Raw genomic sequence first — 23,025 nt, forward strand, 5'->3', positions numbered from 1 at the left:
AAAAATCAGGGACTTGAAAATCATTCATTTGCCCCTGATATACAGGCTGCTATCTATAGCAGGTTGATAAAGCAGACTGATAACTCTGCAATGGAACCGTGCGACTGCTACGGTCGCAGGTTCGAATCCTGCCTCGGGCATGGATGTGTGTGTGGTCCTTAGGTTAGTTAGGTGTAGTAGTTCTAAGTTCTAGGGGACTAATGACCACAGCAGTTGAGTCCCATAGTGCTCAGAGCCATTTGAACCAGCCCAACTCTGCAGTGTAACACTCCTGTCATGCAGTGAAGCCTACATGTCATGGTACGAAAAACCGTTTCCAGCACCCAACGTGTTGGCTGCCTGCAAATCAGGACGATTCGATACTGTTTCTACACAAAGTACCTCTCATGCACGTGTTGATATTCGTAAGGCTTGTTTCTGTGCCACATATGGTTGAAATCGATCGTATAAGTACGTGGTATTACGTAACATTCCGCCAGTGCGGACAATATTTGCTTCGTGATACATTACCTGTCTAAAACGGACCGCATACCAACTGCGGAAAAGGTCGATATCGTATTGATGTATGGCTATTGTGATCAAAATACCCAACGGGCGTGTGCTATATATGCTGCTCGGTATCCTGGACGACATCAGCCAAGTGTCCGGACCGTTCGCCGGATAGTTACGTTATTTAAGGAAACAGGAAGTGTTCAGCCACATGTGGAACTTCAACCACGACCTGCAACAAATGATGATGCCCAAGTAGAGGTTTTAGCTGCTGTCGCGGCTAATCCGTACACCACCAGCAGACAAATTGCGCGAGAATCGGGAATCTCAAAAACGTCGGTGTTGAGAATGCTACATCAACATCGATTGCACCTGTACCATATTTCTATGCACCAGGAATTGCATGGCAACGACTTTGAACGTCATGTACAGTTCTGGCACTGGGAACAAAAGAAATTACGGAACGATGACAGATTTTTTGCACTCGTTCTATTTAGCGACGAAGCGACATTCATCAACAGCGGTAACGTAAACCGGCGTAATATGCATTATTGGGCAATGGAAAATCCACGATGGCTGCGACAAGTGGAACATGAGCGACCTTGGCGGGTTAATGTATGGCGCGTAACTATGGGAGGAAGGATAATTGGCACCCATTTTATCGTTGGCAATCTAAATGGTGCAATGTATGCTGATTTCCTGCGTAATTTTCTACCGATGTCACTACAAGATGTTTCCCTGGATGACGTGCGGTTGAAGCGGTATTGAATAGCACATTTCATGACAGGTGGATTGGTCATCGAAGCACGATACGATTACGATGGCCCGCACGTTCACCGGATCTGACGTCCCCGGTTGTTTTTTTTTTTTTTTTTTTTTTTTTTTTTTTTTTTTTTGTGTGTGTGTGTGTGTGTGTGTGTGTGTGGGAAAAGTTGAAGGACATCTGCTATCGTGATCCACCGACAACACCTGAGAACATGCGTCAGCGCATTGCCAATGCATGTGCGAACATTACGGAAGGCGAACTACTCGCTGTTGAGAGGAATGTCGTTACACGTATTGCCAAATGCATTGAGGTTGACGGACATCATTTTGAGCATTTATTTCATTAATGTGGTATTTACAGGTAATCACGCTGTAACAGCATGCGTTTCAGGAATGATAATTTCACAAAGGTACATTGGAACAACCGAAATAAAATGTTCAAACGTACCTACGTTCTGTATTTTAATCTAAAAAACCTAACTGTTACTAACAGTTCGTCTAAAATTGTGAACCATATGTGTGTGACTATTACAGAGCCGTCTATCACAAAGTGAAAAAAGTGGTCCAACTAAAACATTCATATTTCTTTACGTACTACACGAGTATGTAATAAAAATGGGGGTTCCTATTTAACAAAACGCAGTTGATATCCATTTGACCTATGGTAGCACCATCTAGCGGGCCAGCCATAGTGCCATCTGGTTTCCCCCTTCACGCTAGACAAGTTTCGGTCTTTGCAGTTTTTTCGTTTGACGCTTATTTCGTGAGATATTTGGCCCGGTCACGATCAATGGACCACCCTGTATATATAACACATATTACTGCACAATAAATATTGAGCTTGAGCTGTGAGAGCCTCTTAAGAAAAGAAATATGGAGGTACAGCGAGGCAATTGTGAAAAGATTCAGTCAGACTTGCAGCTCTTCGATGCTCAGGGTAACTCAAAAGTCCTAGCTTGACGAACTCACCTGAGAACTAACCGAGTGCTACAGAAAAAGCAGTAGCCAGACACTTGTGATTGACAGTTAAGTGACGTTGGTGCCTAATTGTTTCAGATATGGAGCAGAAGGTGATCCGCAAGTACAACATCAGTGCGGACGACTTCCGCATCATGGAGGCGGTGGTGCTCAAGACGGAGCCCCACAAGGCCGGGAAGCAATGGAAATTCGCCGGGGCCTTCTACTACGCCACCACCGTCCTCACGACTATTGGTCAGTGCTTCTTATACATAATCTCTCTCTCTCTCTCTCTCTCTCTCTCTCTCTCTCTCTCTCTCTGTCTCTCTCTCTCTTACCAGCATAGTAGTCTAGAGGTTATGAAATCATGGACGTTTGCCATTAATGAGCAACAGAAACTTGTGACACATGTAGTCACATTAATGTCACTAACCATGATGTGAATCCATCGATACTGATCTGAAACCGGACGGGAAAAACCAGTTTTCACTGGGGCGATCTCAGCTGAAAAAAAAAATCCCATACTGCGACTTTAAATCCCTGTTCAGTCATTACTTCCTTGCGGGCTTGAGGGCGAGGAACTGATTGCACGATGATTTTCGTTAGTGCGTGCTCCATTTGTCTATCGCACATCAGTGCAAAGTAGTTCCAATGCCACACATAGTTGATAAAGTTCACTACAGAATACTGACTGCATAAAAGTATGAAATTACAGGTGAAGTATTTTGTATTGATAACCACGCAATAACCACAAGCAAGAAAATAACTGAGTTCTGTAACCAGTAAGTGAGAGAGTTACTGTCTTATTATAACTCAGCCACCATACAGTCCTGTTAGCAAGATAGCTAAGACCATAACTGTGCTTCATTTCATGAATTTCTACGCGACTTTATGCCGCCCAGAAAAACTAAGTCCACCATATCTTCAGCGTACCGAGACCGTAAAGAGACTCCTCCCACGAGGCATCTGAAACCCAACTCCCTACGCTACGCTTTTCTAAACATTGTCTCAGTGCACTCGCTTCTCATCGAGTGAAACTTCCACCGCTCCCCTCGTTGCCACTACAATCATTAGTGACGCCAGTCACTATAAATTCTTTGCAATTCACAACTCTTAAAACAACATGTCAATTCAAAATAATAAACTGTCGTTAGATGTATGAACATTTGATATAAAACATGACATAGTTATCTTAATTCTTATTCTTGAAATGATAAATGTAATGTTTACAATTTTTTGGATATTGAGTCGTCGAAGATAACGTCTACAAAAATGATCCCACAAATACAGACAACCTTTATTTTATATCTATTCTTCACTCTGTTTCGTCTGATGCTAGAAAAATTATATTATCTTCCAGTATTCGCTTCTTACTCGTTCAATTAAGATATTTGTATTACACGACCAACCAGTTGCAACTGGCAGAAGTAAAGCTGTGAGTACCGGACGTAAGTCGTGCTTCGGTAGCTCAGTTGGTAGAGCACTTGCCCGCGAAAGGCAAAGCTCCCGAGTTCGAGTCTCGGTCGGGCACACAGTTTTAATCTGCCAGGAAGTTTCATATCAGCGCACACTCCGCTGCAGAGTGAAAATCTCATTCTGGATTCAAACAGAGCTCGGATGGCGTGTACAGGTACAGCTGGCCGTGCAGCTTCAACACGATAACACAGTTCATCAGGAGTAGTGACTGGCCTGTTGTGAAGAGCCAGTTGCTCGGCCGCCATTGACCAGACATTTTCAATTGGTGAGAGATCCGGAGATGTGCTGGCCAGGGCAGCAGTCGAACATTTCCTGTATCCAGAAAGGCCCGTACAGGACCTGCAACATGCGGTCGTGCATTATCCTGCTGAAATGTAGGGTTTCGCAGGGATCGAATGAAGGGTAGAGCCACGGGTCGTAACCCATCTGAAATGTAACGTCCACCGTTCAGAGTGCTGTCGATGCGAACAAGAAGTGACTGAGACGTGTACAAATGGCACCCCATACCATCATTCCGGGTGATACGCCAGTATGGCGGTGACGAATACACGCTTCTAATGTGCGTTCACCGCGATGTCGCCAAATACGGATGCGACCATCATGATGCTGTAAACAGAACCTGGATTCATCCGAAAAATGACGTTTTGCCATTCGTGTACCCAGGTTCGTCGTTGAGTACACCATCGCAGGAGCTCCTGTCTGTGATCCAGCGTCAAGGGTAACCGCAGCCGTGGTCTCCGAGCTGATAGTCCGTGCTGCTGCAAACGTAGTCGAACTGTTCGTGCAGATGGTTGTTGTCTTGCAAACGTCCCCGTCTGTTTACTCAGTGATCGAGACGCGGCTACACCATCCGTTACAGCCATGCGTATAAGATCCCTATCATCTCGACTACTAGTGATACGAGGCCGTTGGGACCCAGCGCGGCGTTCCGTATTACCCTCCTGAACCGACCGAATCCATATTCTGCTAACAGTCATTGGACTTCGACCAACGCGAGCAGCAATGTCGCGATGCGATAAACGGCAATCGTGATAGGCTACAATCCGACCTTTATCAAAGTCGGAAACGGGATGGTACGCATTTCTCCTCCTTACACGAGGCATCACAACAACGTTTCACCAGGCAACGCCGGTCAACTGCTGTTTGTGTATGAGAAATCGGTTGGAAACTTTCCCCATGTCAGCACGATGTAGGTGTCGCCACCGGTGCCAACCTTGTGTGAATGCTCTGAAAGGCTAAGCAATTGAGTATCACAGCATCTTCTCCCTATGGCTAAATTTCACGTCTGTAGCACGTCATCTTCGTGGTGTAGCAATTTTAATGGCCATTAGTGTAAATCAGTGCCGATAGCAATAGCTCAATTATACCAGCCGATGTCGCAAGCAGAAGACGAAGAGATAAAGTATATGGGGATACTTAATGGATAACTCAATACGTAAAGGGAGATGAAAAATTAATATTAATGGGGAATTGAAAAGTGGCGGTAGGGGAAGAAACAGAAGAAAGAATTACGGGAAAATACGGGCTGGGCATTGGGAATGAAAGAGGAGAAAGACTAACTAAGTTCTGCAATAAATTCTGGATGGTAGCAGCGGATTTTCTGTTTAGGAAACGTAAGAGGAGGAGTTATATTTGGAAAGGCCCGGGAACACGGGAAGATTGCAGCTGGATACATCATAGCCAGACAGAGATTCTCAAGAGAAATATTGGATTGTATGGCATACGCAGGAGCAGATGCAGCCTCAGATCAATTTTTTTGAATCATCAGTCTTGTGACTGGTTTGATGCAACCCACCGCAAATTCCTGTGCCAACCTTTTCATCTCAGAGTACCACCTGCAACCTACGTCCTCAATTATTTGTTGGGTGTATCTATAATATGTATCTCAATTGTCTTCTACAGATCGGGCCCTTTACAGCTCCCTCTAGTAACATGGAAGTCATTCCCTGGTGCCTTAACAGATGCCCTATCATCCTGTCCCTTCTCCTTGTCAGTGTTTTCCACATATTTCTGTCGCTTCCGGTTCCTCGGATAACCTCCTCATCCCTTGCTTTATCGGTCCACTTAATTTTCAAGATTAGTCTGTAGCATTACATCTCAAATGCTTCGATTCTCTTCTGTTCCCGTTTTCCTATGTTTTTCCATGTTTGACTGTCACCCAAAGCTGTCCTCCAAATGTACATTCTCAGACATTTCTTCCTCAAATTAAAGCCTACTGTTGGTTAGGAATCCCTTCATTTCCAGTGCTAGTCTGCTTTTTATGTCCTGCTTGCTCCGTCTGTCATAGGTTACTTTGCAGCCTACGTGCGAGAATCCCTTAACTTCTTCAACTTCTTGATCACCAATTCTGGTGTTTATTTTCTCGCTGTTCTCATTTCTGCTACTTTTCATTACTTTCATCTCTATTCGATTTACTCTCAGTCCACAACCTGTACTCATTAGACAATTTATTCCATTCAGAATATCATATAATTCTTCTTCACTTTTACTCAGAATAGCAACTTTATCAGCCAATCGTATCATTGATATCTTTCCACTTTGAAATTTAATCAAACTCCTGAACCATTTATTTTATTTTTGTCATTGCTTCTTCGATGTACAAACTGAACACTAAAAGCGAAAGACTCCTCTCTATCGTACACCCATTTTAATTCCAGCACTTTGTTCTTGGTTTCCCAGTCCTATTTTACCCTCTTTGTTCTTGTACATATTGTATATTACTCGACTTTCCCTATGGCTTATACATATTTTTCTCAGAATTTGGAACATCTTACACCACTTTACAATGTCGAACGCTTCTTCGAAATTTTGTGGATGATGTTTTACCGGAAGTCTGATGGTATAACGCCAGTCTCATACATTCTACACAACAATGTGAATAGCCGCTTTGTTGCCACTTTCCACAATAATTTTAGAAATTCCGATGGAATGTTATCTATTCCTTCTGCCGTATATGATCTTAAGTAATACAATTAAATTCTAATACTGAGGCCCCTACCTCTACCCTATCGACTTCGTTTCTTCTTCTGTCACATGTTCAGACAAGTCCTCCTCCTCATACCGGTCTTCACTATTCTCTTTTCACCTGTCCACTCTCTCCTCTGCATTTAACAGCTGAACTTCCATTAGACTCATCTTCACTGTACTCTTTTCCCCTGTCCACTCTCTCCTCTGCATTTAACAGCTAAATTTCCATTACACTCATAATGTTACCGTCTCTGCTTTTAATTTCCTCTAAGTTTTTTTTTACTTTTCTGTAGGCTGAGTCAGTCCTTCCGACAATCTTTCTTCTTCGCCTTAGCTTCCCCGTACTTGCTGTTAACTTTAATCTTAAGTGACTTGTATTTCTGCATTACTGAATTTCCCTGGACTTTTTTGTACTTCCTTCTTCGTCAATCAACGGAAATATTTCTTTTGTTAGTCATAGTTTCTTCGAGGTAACCTTAGGGGCTGTACCAAATCATAACTTAGTAATAATGAAGAGTAGTCCAAGGTTTAACAGATTCGTAGGAAAGTATGAGTTGGACGGAAATGGGATACTGATGTACAGGGGACGCGTTTGAAGATCGCCAAGGGTGTGGTTACTACGACGAGGAATATCACAGTAGGCAGATCAGTTGAGAGGAATGAATATGACTAAAAATGCCATTTACGGATGTTGGACATTCAGGCATAGGTAAAAGGATGATAGCCCTGATGAAAACTTGGATAACATAAAAAAATGCTACTATTGATACACGAAATGATGAAAAGTAAAATGTTCAGGGAAAGACGGGAATACTACAATAAAAATCCATTAGAATGAAATAAATAGCAATTGTAGAACAAATTTTTAAAAAAGGGAAAAATAAATTATAGTCAAAAGAAATAACTCACTATACATAAAAGTCAAAACAACCTTCAGTGAAATTAAAAGCAAGGATGGTAACATTAAGAGTGTTATGGGAATTCCACTGCTAAACGCAGAGGAAAGAGCAGATAGGTGGGAAGAGTACGTTGAACAGCTGTGTGAGGGGGAGGACTTTCCTAATAACGTGATAGAAGAAGACATGTGAGTCGATATGGAAGAAGTTTAGTATTACAGTCAGGATTTAAAAGAGCTTTGAAAGACTTGAGATCAAATGAGACAGAGGGGAAAGTAAACATTCTATCGGAATTTCTAAACTCATACCATTCAAATTGGTGTGTAAAGTATATGAGACTGGCCACATAGGCCTACCGCCAGACTTTCCAAAAAATACCGTCTACATAATTCAGAAGATAGAAACGGAAAATAGGTGCAAAATCTGTTTGTCTCGTGCATCCAACCTACTTACAAGAGTAATATACAGATAGGAAAAGAAAACTGAAGATCTGTTCCATGACAGTTTGACTTTAGGAAAGGTAAAGGTACCAGAGGCAGCTATGACATTCCAGTTGATAATGAAAGCACGACTGAAGGAAAATTAGCATACTCTCACAGGATCTATAGACCTAGGAAGTCCGTTCGACAGTGTAGTATGGTGGAAGATGTTCGAAATTCTGAGAAAAATATAGGTAAACTGTAAGGAAAGACGGGTTTTATAGAATTTGTACAAGAACCAAGAGAGGACAATAAGATTGGAAGACCAAGAACGAAGTGCTCGGTTTAAAAATGATGTTAGCCAGGGAGGTAGTTTTTCATACCTACTGTTCAATTTGTATATCAAAGAAGCAATGACGTAAATAAAACAATGGTTGAAGATCATCATCATCATCATTTAAGACTAATTATGCCTTTCAGCGTTCAGTCTGGAGCACAGCCCCCTTATAAAATTCCTCCATGATCCCCTATTCAGTGCTAACATTGGTGCCTCTTCTGATGTTTAACCTATTACTTCAAAATCATTCTTAACCGAATCCAGGTACCTTCTCCTTGGCCTGCCCCGACTCCTCCTACCCTCTACTGCTGAACCCATGAGTCTCTTGGATAACCTTGCTTCTCCCATGCGTGTAACAATGACCCCACCATCTAAGCCTGTTCGCCCTGACTGCTACATCTATAGAGTTCATTCCCAGTTTTTCTTTGATTTCCTCATTGTGGACACCCTCCTGCCATTGTTCCCATCTACTAGTACCTGCAATCATCCTAGCTACTTTCATATCCGTAACCTCAACCTTGTTGATAAGGTAACCTGAATCCACCCAGCTTTCGCTCCCATACAACAAAGTTGGTCGAAAGATTGAACGGTGCACAGATAACTTAGTCTTGGTACTGACTTCCTTCTTGCAGAATAGAGTAGATCGTAGCTGAGAGGTCACTGCATTAGCTTTGCTACACCTCGCTTCCATTTCTTTCACCATGTTGCCATCCTGTGAGAATATGCATCCTAAATACTTGAAACCGCCCACCTGTTATAACTTTGTTCCTCCTATTTGGCACTCAGTCCGTTTATCTCTCTTTCCCACTGACATTACTTTCGTTTTGGAGATGCTAATCTTCATACAATAGTCCTTACATTTCTGATCTAGCTCTGAAATATTACTTTGCAAACTTTCAATTGAATCTGCCATCACAACTAAGTCATCCGCATATGCAAGACCGCTTATTTTGTGTTCACATATCTTAATCTCACCCAGTCAGTCTATTGTTTTCAACATATGATCCATAAATAATATGAACAACAGTGGAGACAGGTTGCAGTGTTGTCTTACCACTGAACACTACTCTGAATTATGAACTCAATTTACCGTCAACTCTAACTGCTGCCTGACTATCCATGTAAAGACCTTTAATTGCTTGCAAAAGTTTGCCTCCTATTCCATAATCTCGTAGAACAGACAATAACTTCCTCCTAGGAACCCGCTCATATGCCTTTTCTAGATCTATAAAGCATAGATACGATTCCCTGTTCCACTCATAACACTTCTCCATTATTTGCCGTAAGCTAAAGATCTGGCCCTGACAACCTCTAAGAGGCCTAGACCCACACTGATTTTCATCCAATTGGTCCTCAACTAATACTCGCACTTTCCTTTCAACAATACCTGAGAAATATTACTCACAACGCTGATTAAAGAGATACCTCTGTAGTTGTTACAATCTTTTCTGTTTCCATGTTTAAAGTTTGGTGTGTTTACTGCTTTTGTCCAGTCTGATGGAACCTGTCCCGACTCCCAGGCCATTTCAGTTATCCTGTGTAGCCATTTAAGACCTGACATTTCACTGTATTTGATGAGTTCCAACTTAATTTCATCCACCCCAGCTGCTTTATTGCAGTGCAATCTATTGACCATTTTCTCCACTTCCTCAAATGTGATTCTATTTCCATCATCATTCCTATCCCACTGTACCTCGAAATCTGAAACATTACTGATCGTATTTTCACCTACATTGAGCAACTCTTCAAAATACTCCCTCCATCTACCCAAAGAATCCACAGGATTCACCAGCAGTTTTCCTGACCTGTCCAAAATACTGGTCATTTCCTTCTTACCTCCATTTTGAAGACTGCTAATTACATTCCAGAATGGTTGAAAGGTGAGATAAAATTCGAGGTGAAAGAATATCAGTGATAAGATTCGCTGATGACATTGCTGTCCTCTGTGAAGGTGAAGAAGAATTACAGGAACTGTTAAACGGAATGAATAGTCTACTGAGTCCAGAATATGGATTGAGAGGGGACGAAGCAAGGAGAATATAAAAAACAGACTAGCATAGCAAAGAGGGCATTCCTGACCTGGAGAAGTCTTCTGTTACCAATTTGAGAGAGAAATTTCTGAGAATGTACGTTTGGAGCACAGCACTGTATAGTAGTGAATCATGGACAGTGGAAAAACCGGAACAGAAGACAATCGAGGCGTTTAAGATGTGGCGCTACAGAAGAATTTTGATAATTAGGTGGACTGATAACATAACGAATGTGGAGGCGAAGAAAGGGATATATGAAAAACAATGTCAAGAATAAGGGACAGGATGGTAGGACTTGGGCTGAGGCATCAGGGAATAAGCGCCGTGGTGTTAGTGGGAGCTGCGGAGGGTAAAAACTGTAGAGGGAGACAGAGACTGGAATAAATCCAGCAAATAATTGCAGAGAGTTCCAAGTGCTACTTCGAGATGTTGACGTAGGAGAGGAAATCGAGGCGGACCGCATCAAATCAGACAGAAGTTTGATGACTCAAAGAGCCTCGACCTCGCCCCTCACTACAGCGTTCCACATCATTGCCTTCTCTGGTTTTGGCTATTGAGGAAGAGTGGGTTTCGATTCCTCCTGAGACATTCAAAACGTCCAGAACAGAGTTCAAGCCGGCGTAAAGGCGAAAGATAGACATACCCTATATTAATGTCAACTAGCTGTAAAAGTAGTCTGTTGTATACTGTTTCAAGTAGCTACTATGAATGTCATAGGATTTCGACAGAATTAAGAGGCATATCTGAAGGTGTATGTAAGGGGAATCTGAAGACGTGTTCATTGTGAAATTTCATAGTTTGGAGTATAAACCACATGTTTTATTCTCTTCCTGGCATGAGAGCTGCATATTTTCCGTTCTGATGAGATCTTTTAGTTCTTCGTAAACATGAGTTTCCTCTACTTCCTCCAACAGAATCGATATAACACGCTGATAAAAGAACGCACAGAGGTCGGAAGCACCGCTAGGTCATCAGTGCTGGCGCGTAGCCAGGTAGAGATAGGAATCTACTCATCCCGGAAATAATTTCAGGTACCGCGGCTGCAAGTCAAAACAGCGTAATTATCTGCCGGATTATATATAGAACGCGGTAGTAGATGTTCCAAAGCTGAACTGACGATAAACAAGCAATTCCATTACGTTAATTGGATGTACATTCGATGCTTGCATTTCTGTATTTTTAATTACTAATGGAGCACAAAACACGTGGATTTTTTTGTTGCAAAACATGCAAGTTATTTCTTCTACCATCAAAAATACTATTTTAGACACGATTTTTTTAATATATTTCTGTAAATAAATTACAGTGTAACGCCAGTTACGTGGAATTTCTAACTGATACTGGCGTCCATCTTCGTCAAAGTAGACGAATCTGTTTGTCTGTTGTCATTATTTTGTAAATAAACTGACATGAAGCATTAACTATTAAATGGTCGAAGGTAGTTGAAATCCGTCTTAGCAACTACAAGAAAATGCTTGTTTTCGTCGCCAAATGCGTTTTGTTTTATTTCAGTCAAATTATTTTGCAAAGACGGATCCAAAATACCTTCAATAATTACACAGACGGAAAAACAACACCCTAAGGACTGCATTCAGTGACACCGGAATATAATATGCGCGCACTGAGGAGTTACAGTGTTAGTGACTCAGTTGACACGGTCATCAGCAGTCAGACAGCGCTCGAGATGTGTGTCTGTGCACCCTCTGCGTTGTCCCTGTAGGTAGTCACTGTGCCGAGTTCAGAGGTCAAGAGTGTTTGCACATCGGTGTGAGGCACAACCACACCATACCGACGAGTGCGTATTCCAGTTGAACAGCCTCAGCCATTTGGACGGGCTCGCATTGCAGGTCTGCAGGAAATTGGATGGACGTATCGACGGATTGCTGAACTGGATGGACACAGGGCACGGGATGATGCATCACTGCTTTTAGCAGTAGTCTCTCGAACGTTTTCATACCTATAGACCAGATACTGGACGTCCGTGTAGTACACCAACATGTCAAATTTTGGAAATTTGAGGTGTCTTAATGGGACCAAACTGCTGAGGTCATCGGTCCATAAGCTTACACACTATTTTATCTAACTTAAGCTTACGCTAAGGACGTCGTACACACCCATGACCTAGGCAGAACTCGAACCTCCCACGGAGGGAGCCGCGCGGACCCTGACAAGACGCCTCAGACGACGCAGCTACCCCACGCGGCAAACACATCAAGATCGATGTATTGTGCGAGCAGTGGTGGTCGACCGAACTTCATCCAGGGAGGAAGTCCGATGATATGTTGCACTTGCTATGTTATCAGGGAATATTAGGAACATTCTGTCTGCAGCAGAATTAAGATCACATGTGCCTCTGGTTAGGGGACCACAGACATCACGACACCTCCGAGCACTGGAATTCTAGTGCGGTGCAAGAGATGAGTGGAGAGTGAAGTGGCACACTGTTGGTTCAAATGGCTCTGAGCACTATAGGACTTAACATTTATGGTCATCAGTCCCCTAGAACTTAGAACTACTTAAACATAACTAACCTAAGGACATCACACAACACCGAGCCATCACGAGGCAGAGAAAATCCCTGACCCCGCCGGGAATCGAACCCGGGAACCCGGGCGTGGGAAGCGAGAACGCTACCGCACGACCACGAGCTGCGGGCCCGCGCACGGTTGTCTTCATGATTAGAGTAGGTCTTGTCTGCGTGTGAGTGATGGACGTATACTCATATGGCAAAAACCTGGTGATCTGCCTTTCCCAGAATGCTTTCACCCATCACACCCTGGTTCCATTCCACACTTCCTGTTCTGGAGGGGACTCATGAGTTACAAACCGCGGTCACGTTAGGTGTTTCTGCAGGGTAAAGTAACAAGTGCTCGCCAAATTGGGCAGATTGTTATCTCAGTGCTACTGCCATTTCTTGGACAGGAGGGCCATGTGTTTTTCAGCAGGACAGTGCAACTACGCATACGATTGCTATGACGCAGCGTGCTCTCAGCCGTGTACAACTACTGCCTGGCGGGCATGATTACCAGATATCTCGCCAATTCCATACGCATTGCACATGACAAAGCGGGAACTTACTCGTTCTCTTCAAACTATAAAAACCATTGGCGAATTGCCATAGAAGGCGCAAGATTCTCGGGGCAATCTTCAGCTTGATGCCGTTCGGCACTTTTATGATCATTTGCATGTGGGGATACAAGCCTACGTTGCCACTAGAGATGGATATACTGATGTGATTGTTTGGGAACTATTTCTCGCGCCATGTGCCTTTCTTTTGGTCTATATTTGTCATGTACTGTTACAATGATGAACTATCTGTCACATCACTTGTCAATAAAATTACCTTGCCATTGAAGCAGAAATGAAAAACTATTAAATTAATTTCCTTTTGCAATGTGTCTTATGGTGTCTCCATTCAAGCAAAAAGTTAATTTGGGCTACCTAGATAACATTTAGACTGTGTTTTTGAAAAAGGTGACCGTAACACAAATTATTTTTTGTTTTTCCTTTCAATTCTACATCAGTTTCCAATACTTGTTTTTGCGCTGCACGTAATATCGTGTACGTCGATCTTACTCTTTCGTATATTGTCGATAGTCGTCTGCGAAGTATATATGCCCTTAATACACACACATCAAAAAAAGTTTTGCATCACCTCGTTTCCCAGGACTTCTGAAGATAGACGACTGTAGACAGTGTATCAGACAGACAGTCCCTTTGACTGTTGATAAATGTCACTAAACCCGCCCAAAGGTGTAAACAACCATGCATGAGCAGCTCCTATTAGACGTAGGGAGTCCGACAGCCGATCAGTTCCAGTCATTCCACCAGAAAGGAAGTACACGGCTCGTGTTGTCTGTAGTTCGACCATGCCTAGACGGTCAACACCGCGGTTCGATCGCGTCCGAATTCTTACTTTGTGCCAGGAACGGCTCTCAACAAGAGAAAGTGTCCAGGCGTGTCGGAGCAAACCAAAGCCTTGTTGTTCGGACATGGGGGAGATACAGAGAAACAGGAATTGTCGATGACATGCCTCGCTCAGGCTGCTACTGCAGTGGATGGCCGTTACCCACGGATTTTGACTCGGAAGAACCCTGGCAGCAACGCCACCATGTTGAACAATGCTTTTCGTGCAACCACAGAACGTCGTGTTACGACTCTGTGCACAATAGGCTGCATGGTGTGCAACTTCACTTCCGACGTCCATGGCGAGTTACATCTTTGCAACCACGACACCATGCAGCGCGCTACAATGGGCCCAACAACATGCCGAATGGACCGCTCAGGATTGCCATCACGTTCTCTTCACCGATGAGTTTCGCATGTCTTCAACTAGACAATCGTCGGAGACGTGTTTGGAGGCAACCCGGTCAGGCTCAACCCCTTAGACAAATTGTTCAGCGAGTGCAGCAACGTGGATGTTCCTTGCTGTTTTGGGGAGGCATTATGTGGGGCCGACGTAAGCACTGGCGGTCACTGAAGGCGCCGTAACGGCTGTACGATGCATGAACGCTATCCTCCGAGCGACAGTGCAACCATACTGGCAGCATATTGGCGAGGCGTCTTCATGGACGTCAATTCGCACTCCCATTCTTCAGGATAACGAAATCGCTCTACTATAGTAGTCAGCAAGTTCTCCAGACATGAACCCTATTGAACATGCCTGGGTTATATTGAAAAGGGCTGTTTACGGACGCCGTGTCAACCAACCACTGTGAGGGACCTACGCTGAATCGCCGTTGAGGAATGGGACAATCTGGACCAACATTGCCTTGATGAAATTGTGTATAGTATACCACGACGAATATAGGCATGCATCAGTGCAACAGGGCGTGCTGCTGGGAATTAGTGGTACCGGTCTTTGCAGCAATCTGGACCACCACCTCTGAAGGTCTCTCTGTATTGTGGTACAACATGCAATGTGTGGTTTTCATGAGCAGTAAAAAGGGTGGAAATAATGTTTATGTTGATCTCTATTCCAATTCTCTGTACAGATTCCGGAACTCTCGGAACCGAGGTGATGCAAACCTTTTTTTCATGTTTGTAAATTGTTAGATGTTAGCCAGGGAGGGGACTGCCAAGGGGGAGGTTACCATGAGAAAAAGATTGAATAATCAACGAAAGGATAATGTTCTACGAGTCGGGGCGTAGAATGTCAGAAGTTTGAACGTGGTAGGGAAACTAGAAAATCTGAAAAGGGAAATGCAAAGGCTCAATCTAGATATAATAGGGGTCAGTGAAGTGAAGTGGAAGGAAGACAAGGATTTCTGGTCAGATGAGTATCTGGTAATATCAACAGCAGCAGAAAATGGTATAACAGGTGTAGGATTCGTTATGAACAGGAAGGTAGGGCAGAGGGTCTGTTACTGTGAACAGTTCAGTGACCGGGTTGTTCTAATCAGAATCGACAGCAGACCAACACCGACAACGATAGTTCAGGTATACATGCCGACGTCGCAAGCTGAAGACGAACAGATAGAGAAAGTGTACGAGGACATTGAAAGGGTAATGCAGTATGTAAAGGGGGACGAAAATCTAATAGTCATGGGCGACTGGAATGCAGTTGTAGGGGAAGGAGTAGAAGAAAAGGTTACAGGAGAATATGGGCTTGGGACAAGGAATGAAAGAGGAGAAACATTAATTGAGTTCTGTAGCAAGTTTCAGCTAGTAATAGCGAGTACCCTGTTCAAGAATCACAAGAGGAGGAGGTATACTTGGAAAAGGCCGGGAGATACGGGAAGATTTCAATTAGATTACATCATGGTCAGACAGAGATTCCGAAATCAGATACTGGATTGTAAGGCGTACCCAGGAGCAGATATAGACTCAAATCACAATATAGTAGTGATGAAGAGTAGGCTGAAGTTCAAGACATTAGTCAGGAAGGATCAATACGATAAGAAGTGGGATACGGAAGTTCTAAGGAATGACGAGATACGTTTGAAGTTCTCTAACGCAATAGATACAGCAATAAGGAATAGCGCAGTAGGCAGTACAGTTGAAGAGGAATGGATATCTCTAAAAAGGGCCATCACAGAACTTGGGAAGGAAAACATAGGTACAAAGAAGGTAGCTGCGAATAAACCATGGGTAACAGAAGAAATACTTCAGTTGATTGATGAAAGGAGGAAGTACAAACATGTTCCGGGAAAATCAGGAATACAGAAATACAAGTCGCTGAGGAATGAAATAAATAGGAAGTGCAGGGAAGCTAAGACGAAATGGCTGCAGGAAAAATGTGAAAACATCGAAAAAGATGTGATTGTTGGAAGGACAGATTCACCATACAGGAAAGTCAAAACAACCTTTGGTGACATTAAAAGCAACGATTGTAACATTAAGAGTGCAAGGGGGATTCCCACTGTTAAATGCAGAGGAGAGAGCAGATAGGTGAAAAGAATACATTGAAAGCCTCTATCAGGGTGAAGATTTGTTTGATGTGATAGAAGAAGAAACAGGAGTCGAATTAGAGAGATAGGGGATCCAGTATTAGAAACGGAATTTAAAAGAGCTGTGGAGGACTTACGGTCAAATAAGGCAGAAGGGATAGATAACATTCCATCAGAATTTCTAAAATCATTAGGGGAAGTGGCAACAAAACGACTATTCACGTTGGTGTGTAGAATATATGAGTCTGGCGACATACCATCTGACTTTCGGAAAAGCATCATCCACACAATTCCGAAGACGGCAAGAGCTGACAAGTGCGAGAATTATCGCACAATCAGCTTAACAGCACATGCATCGAAGCTGCTTACAAGAATAATATACAGAAGAATGGAAAAGAAAATTGATAATGCGCTAGGTGACGATCAGTTTGGCTTTAGGGAAAGTAAAGGCACGAGAGAGGCAATTCTGACGTTACGGCTAATAATGGAAGCAAGGCTAAAGAAAAATCAAGACACGTTCATAGGATTTGTCGACCTGGAAAAAGCATTCGACAATATAAAATGGTACAAACTGTCCTAGATTCAGAAAAAAAGTAGGGGTAAGCCATAGGGAGAGACGGCTCATATACAATATGTACAGCACCCAAGAGGGAATAATAAGAGTGGACGATCAAGAACGAAGTGCTCATATTAAGAAGGGTGTAAGACAAGGCTGTAGCCTTTCGCCCCTACTCTTCAATCTGTACATCGAGGAAGCAATGATGGAAATAAAAGAAAGGTTCAGGAGTGGAATTAAAATGCAAGGTGAAAGGATATCAATGATACGATTCGCTGATGACATTGCTATCCTGAGTGAAAGTGAAGAAGAATTAAATGATCTGCTGAACGGAATGAACAGTCTAGTGAGTACACAGTATGGTTTGAGAGTAAATCGGAAAAAGACGATGGTAATAAGAAGTAGTAGAAATGAGAACAGCGAGAAACTTAACATCAGGATTGATGGTCACGAAGTCAATGAAGTTTAGGAATTCTACTACCTAGGCAGTAAAATAACCAATGACGGACGGAGCAAGGAAGACATCAAAAGCAGACTCGCTATGGCATAAAAGGCATTTCTGGCCAAGAGAAGTCTACTAATATCAAATACCGGCCTTAATTTGAGGAAGAAATTTCTGAGGATGTACGTCTGGAGTACGTAATTGTATGGTAGTGAAACATGGACTGTGGGAAAACCGGAACAGAAGAGAATCGAAGCATTTGAGATGTGGTGCTATAGACGAATGTTGAAAATTAGGTGGACAGATAAGGTAAGGAATGAGGAGGTTCTACTCAGAATCGGAGAGGAAAGGAATATGTGGAAAACACTGATAAGGAGAAGGGACAGGATGATAGGACATCTTCTAAGACATGAGGGAATGACTTCCATGGTACTAGAGGGAGCTGTAGAGGGCAAAAACTGTAGAGGAAGACAGAGACTGGAATACGTCAAGCAAATAATTGAGGACGTAGGTTGCAAGTGCTACTCTGAGATGAAGAGGTTAGCACAGGAAAGGAATTCGTGGCGGGCCGCATCAAACCAGTCAGTAGACTGATGAGAAAAAAAAAAAAAAACATGTTTATTACCATCAAAGAGAGCCGGGAGATAGATTTCCCCCTACACTAAGTCGACAGGAGACTACTAAGAAAAATGATACTACACAATTAGAATTATGATAAAGTAATTAATAACTAAAAAAATTTAACTACGAGCTCGTAGATGTGAAACACACTAACGTGCGTAACAGATCATAATACTTCACGTGTAGATATACACGGTCCAGTGACATTAATCTAACCACCGCCTATGTTCGACGTCGAAGTGCAATAACCACTCACAGTCGGCAGGTGGCAGCACTAGCAGTGGAGGGTGCGTAGAGCTTGTCGGGAGGACGCGGGAACAGTGCAGTTGCCGTCGTAAAGCGGAATTGGCGCTATTTATCTGACATCCAAAAGGGCAAAATCATAGACTTTCGGACCAAGGGTGGAAGCGTTCCCGAAATGGCTACTTTTCTAAACGATTCATGTGCCGCCGTGGTTAAAGCATACTGTGTGTGGCAAAATGGCACTATCCAAAACTGTTGAGGAGACAACTGTTGTGCAGCACGAGCCATAGATGACAGTGATGAACGACGGCTGCAGAGATTTGTACGGGTGAATAGACGTCCAACTGTTGAGCAACTCACCGCCCTGATGAACTGAGGGGGTTCCAATAACCTATGCTTTTGGGTTGGGGTTTTTAGTGTGCCATAGAGTGCCTTGCTCATTCTTTTTCTTCAGCGTTCACCCATCCGCAGCAATCAGCTACACCATTTTAATTCTTTACACTGTCTCTTCCATTTCCATTGTGAGTCTTAGATCTGACAAAAATCATAACCTTCGCAAGTTGGAGTACGCATTAGGAGTGATTTAAAATGGAATGATCATATAAAGTTGATCGTCGGTAAAGCAGATGCCAGACTGAGATTCATTGGAAGAATCCTAAGGAAATGCAATCCGACAACAAAGGAAGTAGGTTACAGTACGCTTGTTCGCCCAATGTTTGAATACTGCTCAGCAGTGTGGGATCCGCACCAGGTAGGGTTGATAGAAGAGAGAGAGAAGATCCAACGGAGAGCAGCGCGCTTCGTTACAGGATCATTTAGTAATTGCGAAAGCGTTACGGAGATGATAGGTAAACTCCAGTGGAAGACTCTGCAGGAGTGACGCTCAGTAGCCCGGTACGGGCTTTTGTTAAAGTTTCGAGAACATACCTTCACCGAAGAGTCAAGCAGTATATTGCTCCCTCCTACGTATATCTCGCGAAGAGCCCATGAGGATAAAATCAGAGAGATTAGAGCCCACACAGAAGCATACCGACAATCCTTCTTTCCACGTACAATACGAGACTGGAATAGAAGGGAGAACCGATAGAGGTACTCAGGGTACCCTCCGCCACACACCGTCAGGTGGCTTGCGGAGTATGGATGTAGATGTAGATGTAGATGTAGATGTAGATGTAGAAGTTGTAGGTCTTTAGGTTGCATTTTAGAGCCCATATTTACTGGACATTTTTTTCCTGTTTTGGTCGATACTAATGACTCTGAAAGTTACCAATCCAACAGTCTTTCGCAACAACAGCACCGGTTCCACTGTCAGAGATCACAGAACGATTTTCATTTATAATTTTCGTCACGGTCGTTTCCGTATTAGTGTCTCTTACATCAGTTTGATACATTTATCCTTCTACATCATCTCTGAAAGTTTGTAACGTCATGGAATCAACTCGCATAATCAATAAATCAGGTTAAATCTCTATTTCAGGATATCAATAAATAAAATAGACGCAAAAAGCACCTATGTCACATCAATAAGACCTAATTAAATAACCGAAAAAACACTAAATAAATAACTCCGTAATGTTAGCATGAGAACCCAAATACTTAAATGACGATACGCCGTCCACAGTGTGGGTCAGTGGACAGGTTGACAAGTGTCTGATTGCAAATCCAGGGTTTCGGAGCCAAAACCCGAGTCGCTCCTTTGCTACCTTCTGTTTCTAATGGCATCTTTAACATAAAGAAATAATCTGTCTTTGTGAAAAATGCCAAGTCTCGTAGCTCGAAATTCACGATAAGCTACTGGTCCCCCCTTAACTGCGTACTAAGTCGGTTCGTAGTGTAAGTCTGCCACTTCTTTTGTAACTGTATCTGTATGTTAGTGCCGGAAGATGTAGCCGAGCGGTTCTAGGCGCTTCAGTCTGGAACCGCGCGACCGCTACGGTCGCAGGTTCGAATCCTGCCTCGGGCATGGATGTGTGTGATGTCCTTAGGTTAGTTAGGTTTACGTAGTTCTAAGTTCTAGGGGACTGATGACCTCAGATGTTAAGTACCATAGTGCTCATGTATGTTAGTGTAAGGCGCTGAACCCGATTTATACCATGAAATAAACCCCCAGACACTGAATCTGACCAACTAATAACGCACCTGACTACGAAAGCCTAGTTCGGAGATGACAGAACTTCCGCACAGCGCAACGAATGAGGGATATTACTCGGAAGTAACACAACTAAGAACTGAACTCGAACATCAATTGTAACTTTATTCGCTATTGCCCCAAGGTGGAGTAAATCGTGCCCTACCGCCACGACAAATATTTTGCCATCTGTTGGCCACGCTATCGAATAACCTGAAAATAGTGAACTGGTGTGGCGAAACAAGCAGTTTACGATGACGCAGCCTCCACCGCTGCTATCACGTCGACTTTCCTGGAATGCTGAAATTTATTATGAAAAATAAATGCAAGCGTGACAAGTATATGTACAACATAGACCCTGACCAAAATGCAACGTAAAGCTGCGTTTGCATCTCATACTTTTCTTCCGAAATATATGCCGAGTGTCCGACAGAAAATCGTTTCGACTGTTCACATACTGACGTAAATAACCAGGAATTCAGGAAAAATTGACAATGGACGAAATGCTGAAATCTGTGATTAATGTACGGTCCTCTTGGATACGTTTCCAGCTGACAGCTATTCCATCACACAAGGGTTGACTGAAAAGTAATGCCTCTACCTTCGTAAATCTTGAACAGTTGACAGCATTGGTATGCAGCAGATACTGACTTGTTCCGTAGCCTCTTCTCTACAGCTCCAGTTGGCGGGAAGCCTTAGCGTTTAACCGTTGTGTTGTTACAGTGTAAAGTGTGGAACCCTGCGAAGACGGTCGGTCAATGCGATTTAAGCAACGTGCAGTCATTCAATTCTTGACAGCAGAAGGTGTCATCCCAAAGGAGATTCATCAGAGAATGAATACAGTTTATGGTGATTGTGTTGATGTGAATATTGTACGTCGTTGGGCGAGTAAGTTTAAAGATGTTGAGGCGGGACCATCTGCCCTAAGTGACAAACAGAGTTGGACGTCCTGTGACAGCAGCCACCGAGTTTCAAAAATCACAGTGTTGATACATTGACACAGGACGATCGTCGCATCACTCAGAGAGAAATTTGACAAGAACGTGTGGGTCACATTATTGCTGTGCTTGGTTATCGGTAGATTACACGATGGGTACACCGGATGCTGACTCCTGAAATGAAAGCGCATAGACTTGAATCTCACTACCGCGCGGCATTGTCGACACAGTCCAGATTTAGCACAGTCTGACTTCCATCTGTTTCCGATAATGAAATACGATCTGCGGAGACATCAATTTGCTTCTGATGAAGACGTTGAGGGAGCTGTGAGACTGCGGTTGCGGAAAGAGAGTGTCGACTTCTTGCGTTACGGCTTCAGAAAACGTGTTCATCATTGGCAGAAGTGTATCCAATTGTCTGGTGATTATGTGTAAAAGTGAATATTAGAAATTAAAAATCACAGATTTATTAAAATATTCCCATCCAAGCCCATTTAACGAAGGTGGAGGCATTACTTTTCATTCAACCCTCGTACATACAAATTCTGCTTGCCATGACGAAACGATAGAAACGCAAAGTAGCTGTCTGTGTAATTACGTCAAGATGTTAGAGAAGAAGAAAAAACGGTCTGTGAGGGTTCGAGACTGGATTTTGAGACTTGAAAAGTTCAGTGCCTACGGTCAGTTTATGTCTGAGCTCCGTATTGAGAAACCAGCGCAAATTTCGAATTTTTTAAGAACAAAACCAGTAAAATTCGAAAAGTTTGCTTGTAAAATTGTTCCTCTTATATCAAAGCAAGAGACCATGGGAAAATTTTCTTCTGCCGGTTTGCACGCTCAACCTCCGTACGTAAATAACAGCAAATTATACTGCGGTCATTTTGATTCACGGAAGTGCTCTGTGCCCTGGCCGGATTTGATCTTTGCGCTTTTGTTAAATTTCGTTAGTCAGTACCGCGATTAGGCTGATTTTTATTTATTTATTTAAAAACAGTCTAATGTATGTACTGACTTTAAAGATATATATATGACTGTGGCCCCACATTATGAAAAAATTGTTTGTTAAATTTACTGTAAAATAAGATTTCTTTAGTTACGAATTTTCCTTTGAACTATTTCTAAAGTTTTCTGTGGCAGTTTTTAATCAATTCTTCAACTTCAACTTTTAACCACTGTTTGTTTTCAGCCATATTCACTTGACACTTACTGCTCAGTGTCATAAAATTAGACGAACAGCCATCTGGGGTGTATCTGTAGGACGTGTTTTATCTTGCAAGTAAACAGTGTTTGCATCTGTTGGTATAGGTGTGAAACAAATATCGCTGGTGGCAGAAATATACATCTCTCACACAAATTCTTCACTGTTTACATT

General features: G+C 42.9%; 1 protein-coding gene across 2 annotated transcripts in view; it reads left to right on the forward strand.

Moving 5' to 3' along the window:
* The window catches only part of LOC126278432 (two pore potassium channel protein sup-9), a 1,195,629-nt gene that overhangs the window by 1,060,185 nt on the left and 112,419 nt on the right, over positions 1–23,025 (forward strand). For both annotated transcript variants that reach the window (XM_049978547.1, XM_049978548.1), the window contains one exon: positions 2,311–2,466. In XM_049978547.1, the coding sequence (XP_049834504.1) occupies positions 2,311–2,466 (156 nt within the window). The remainder of the gene's footprint in view (positions 1–2,310; positions 2,467–23,025) is intronic.

Source organism: Schistocerca gregaria, chromosome 6 (genome assembly GCF_023897955.1).
Source record: "Schistocerca gregaria isolate iqSchGreg1 chromosome 6, iqSchGreg1.2, whole genome shotgun sequence".
Classification (NCBI taxonomy): Eukaryota; Metazoa; Arthropoda; class Insecta; order Orthoptera; family Acrididae; genus Schistocerca; species Schistocerca gregaria.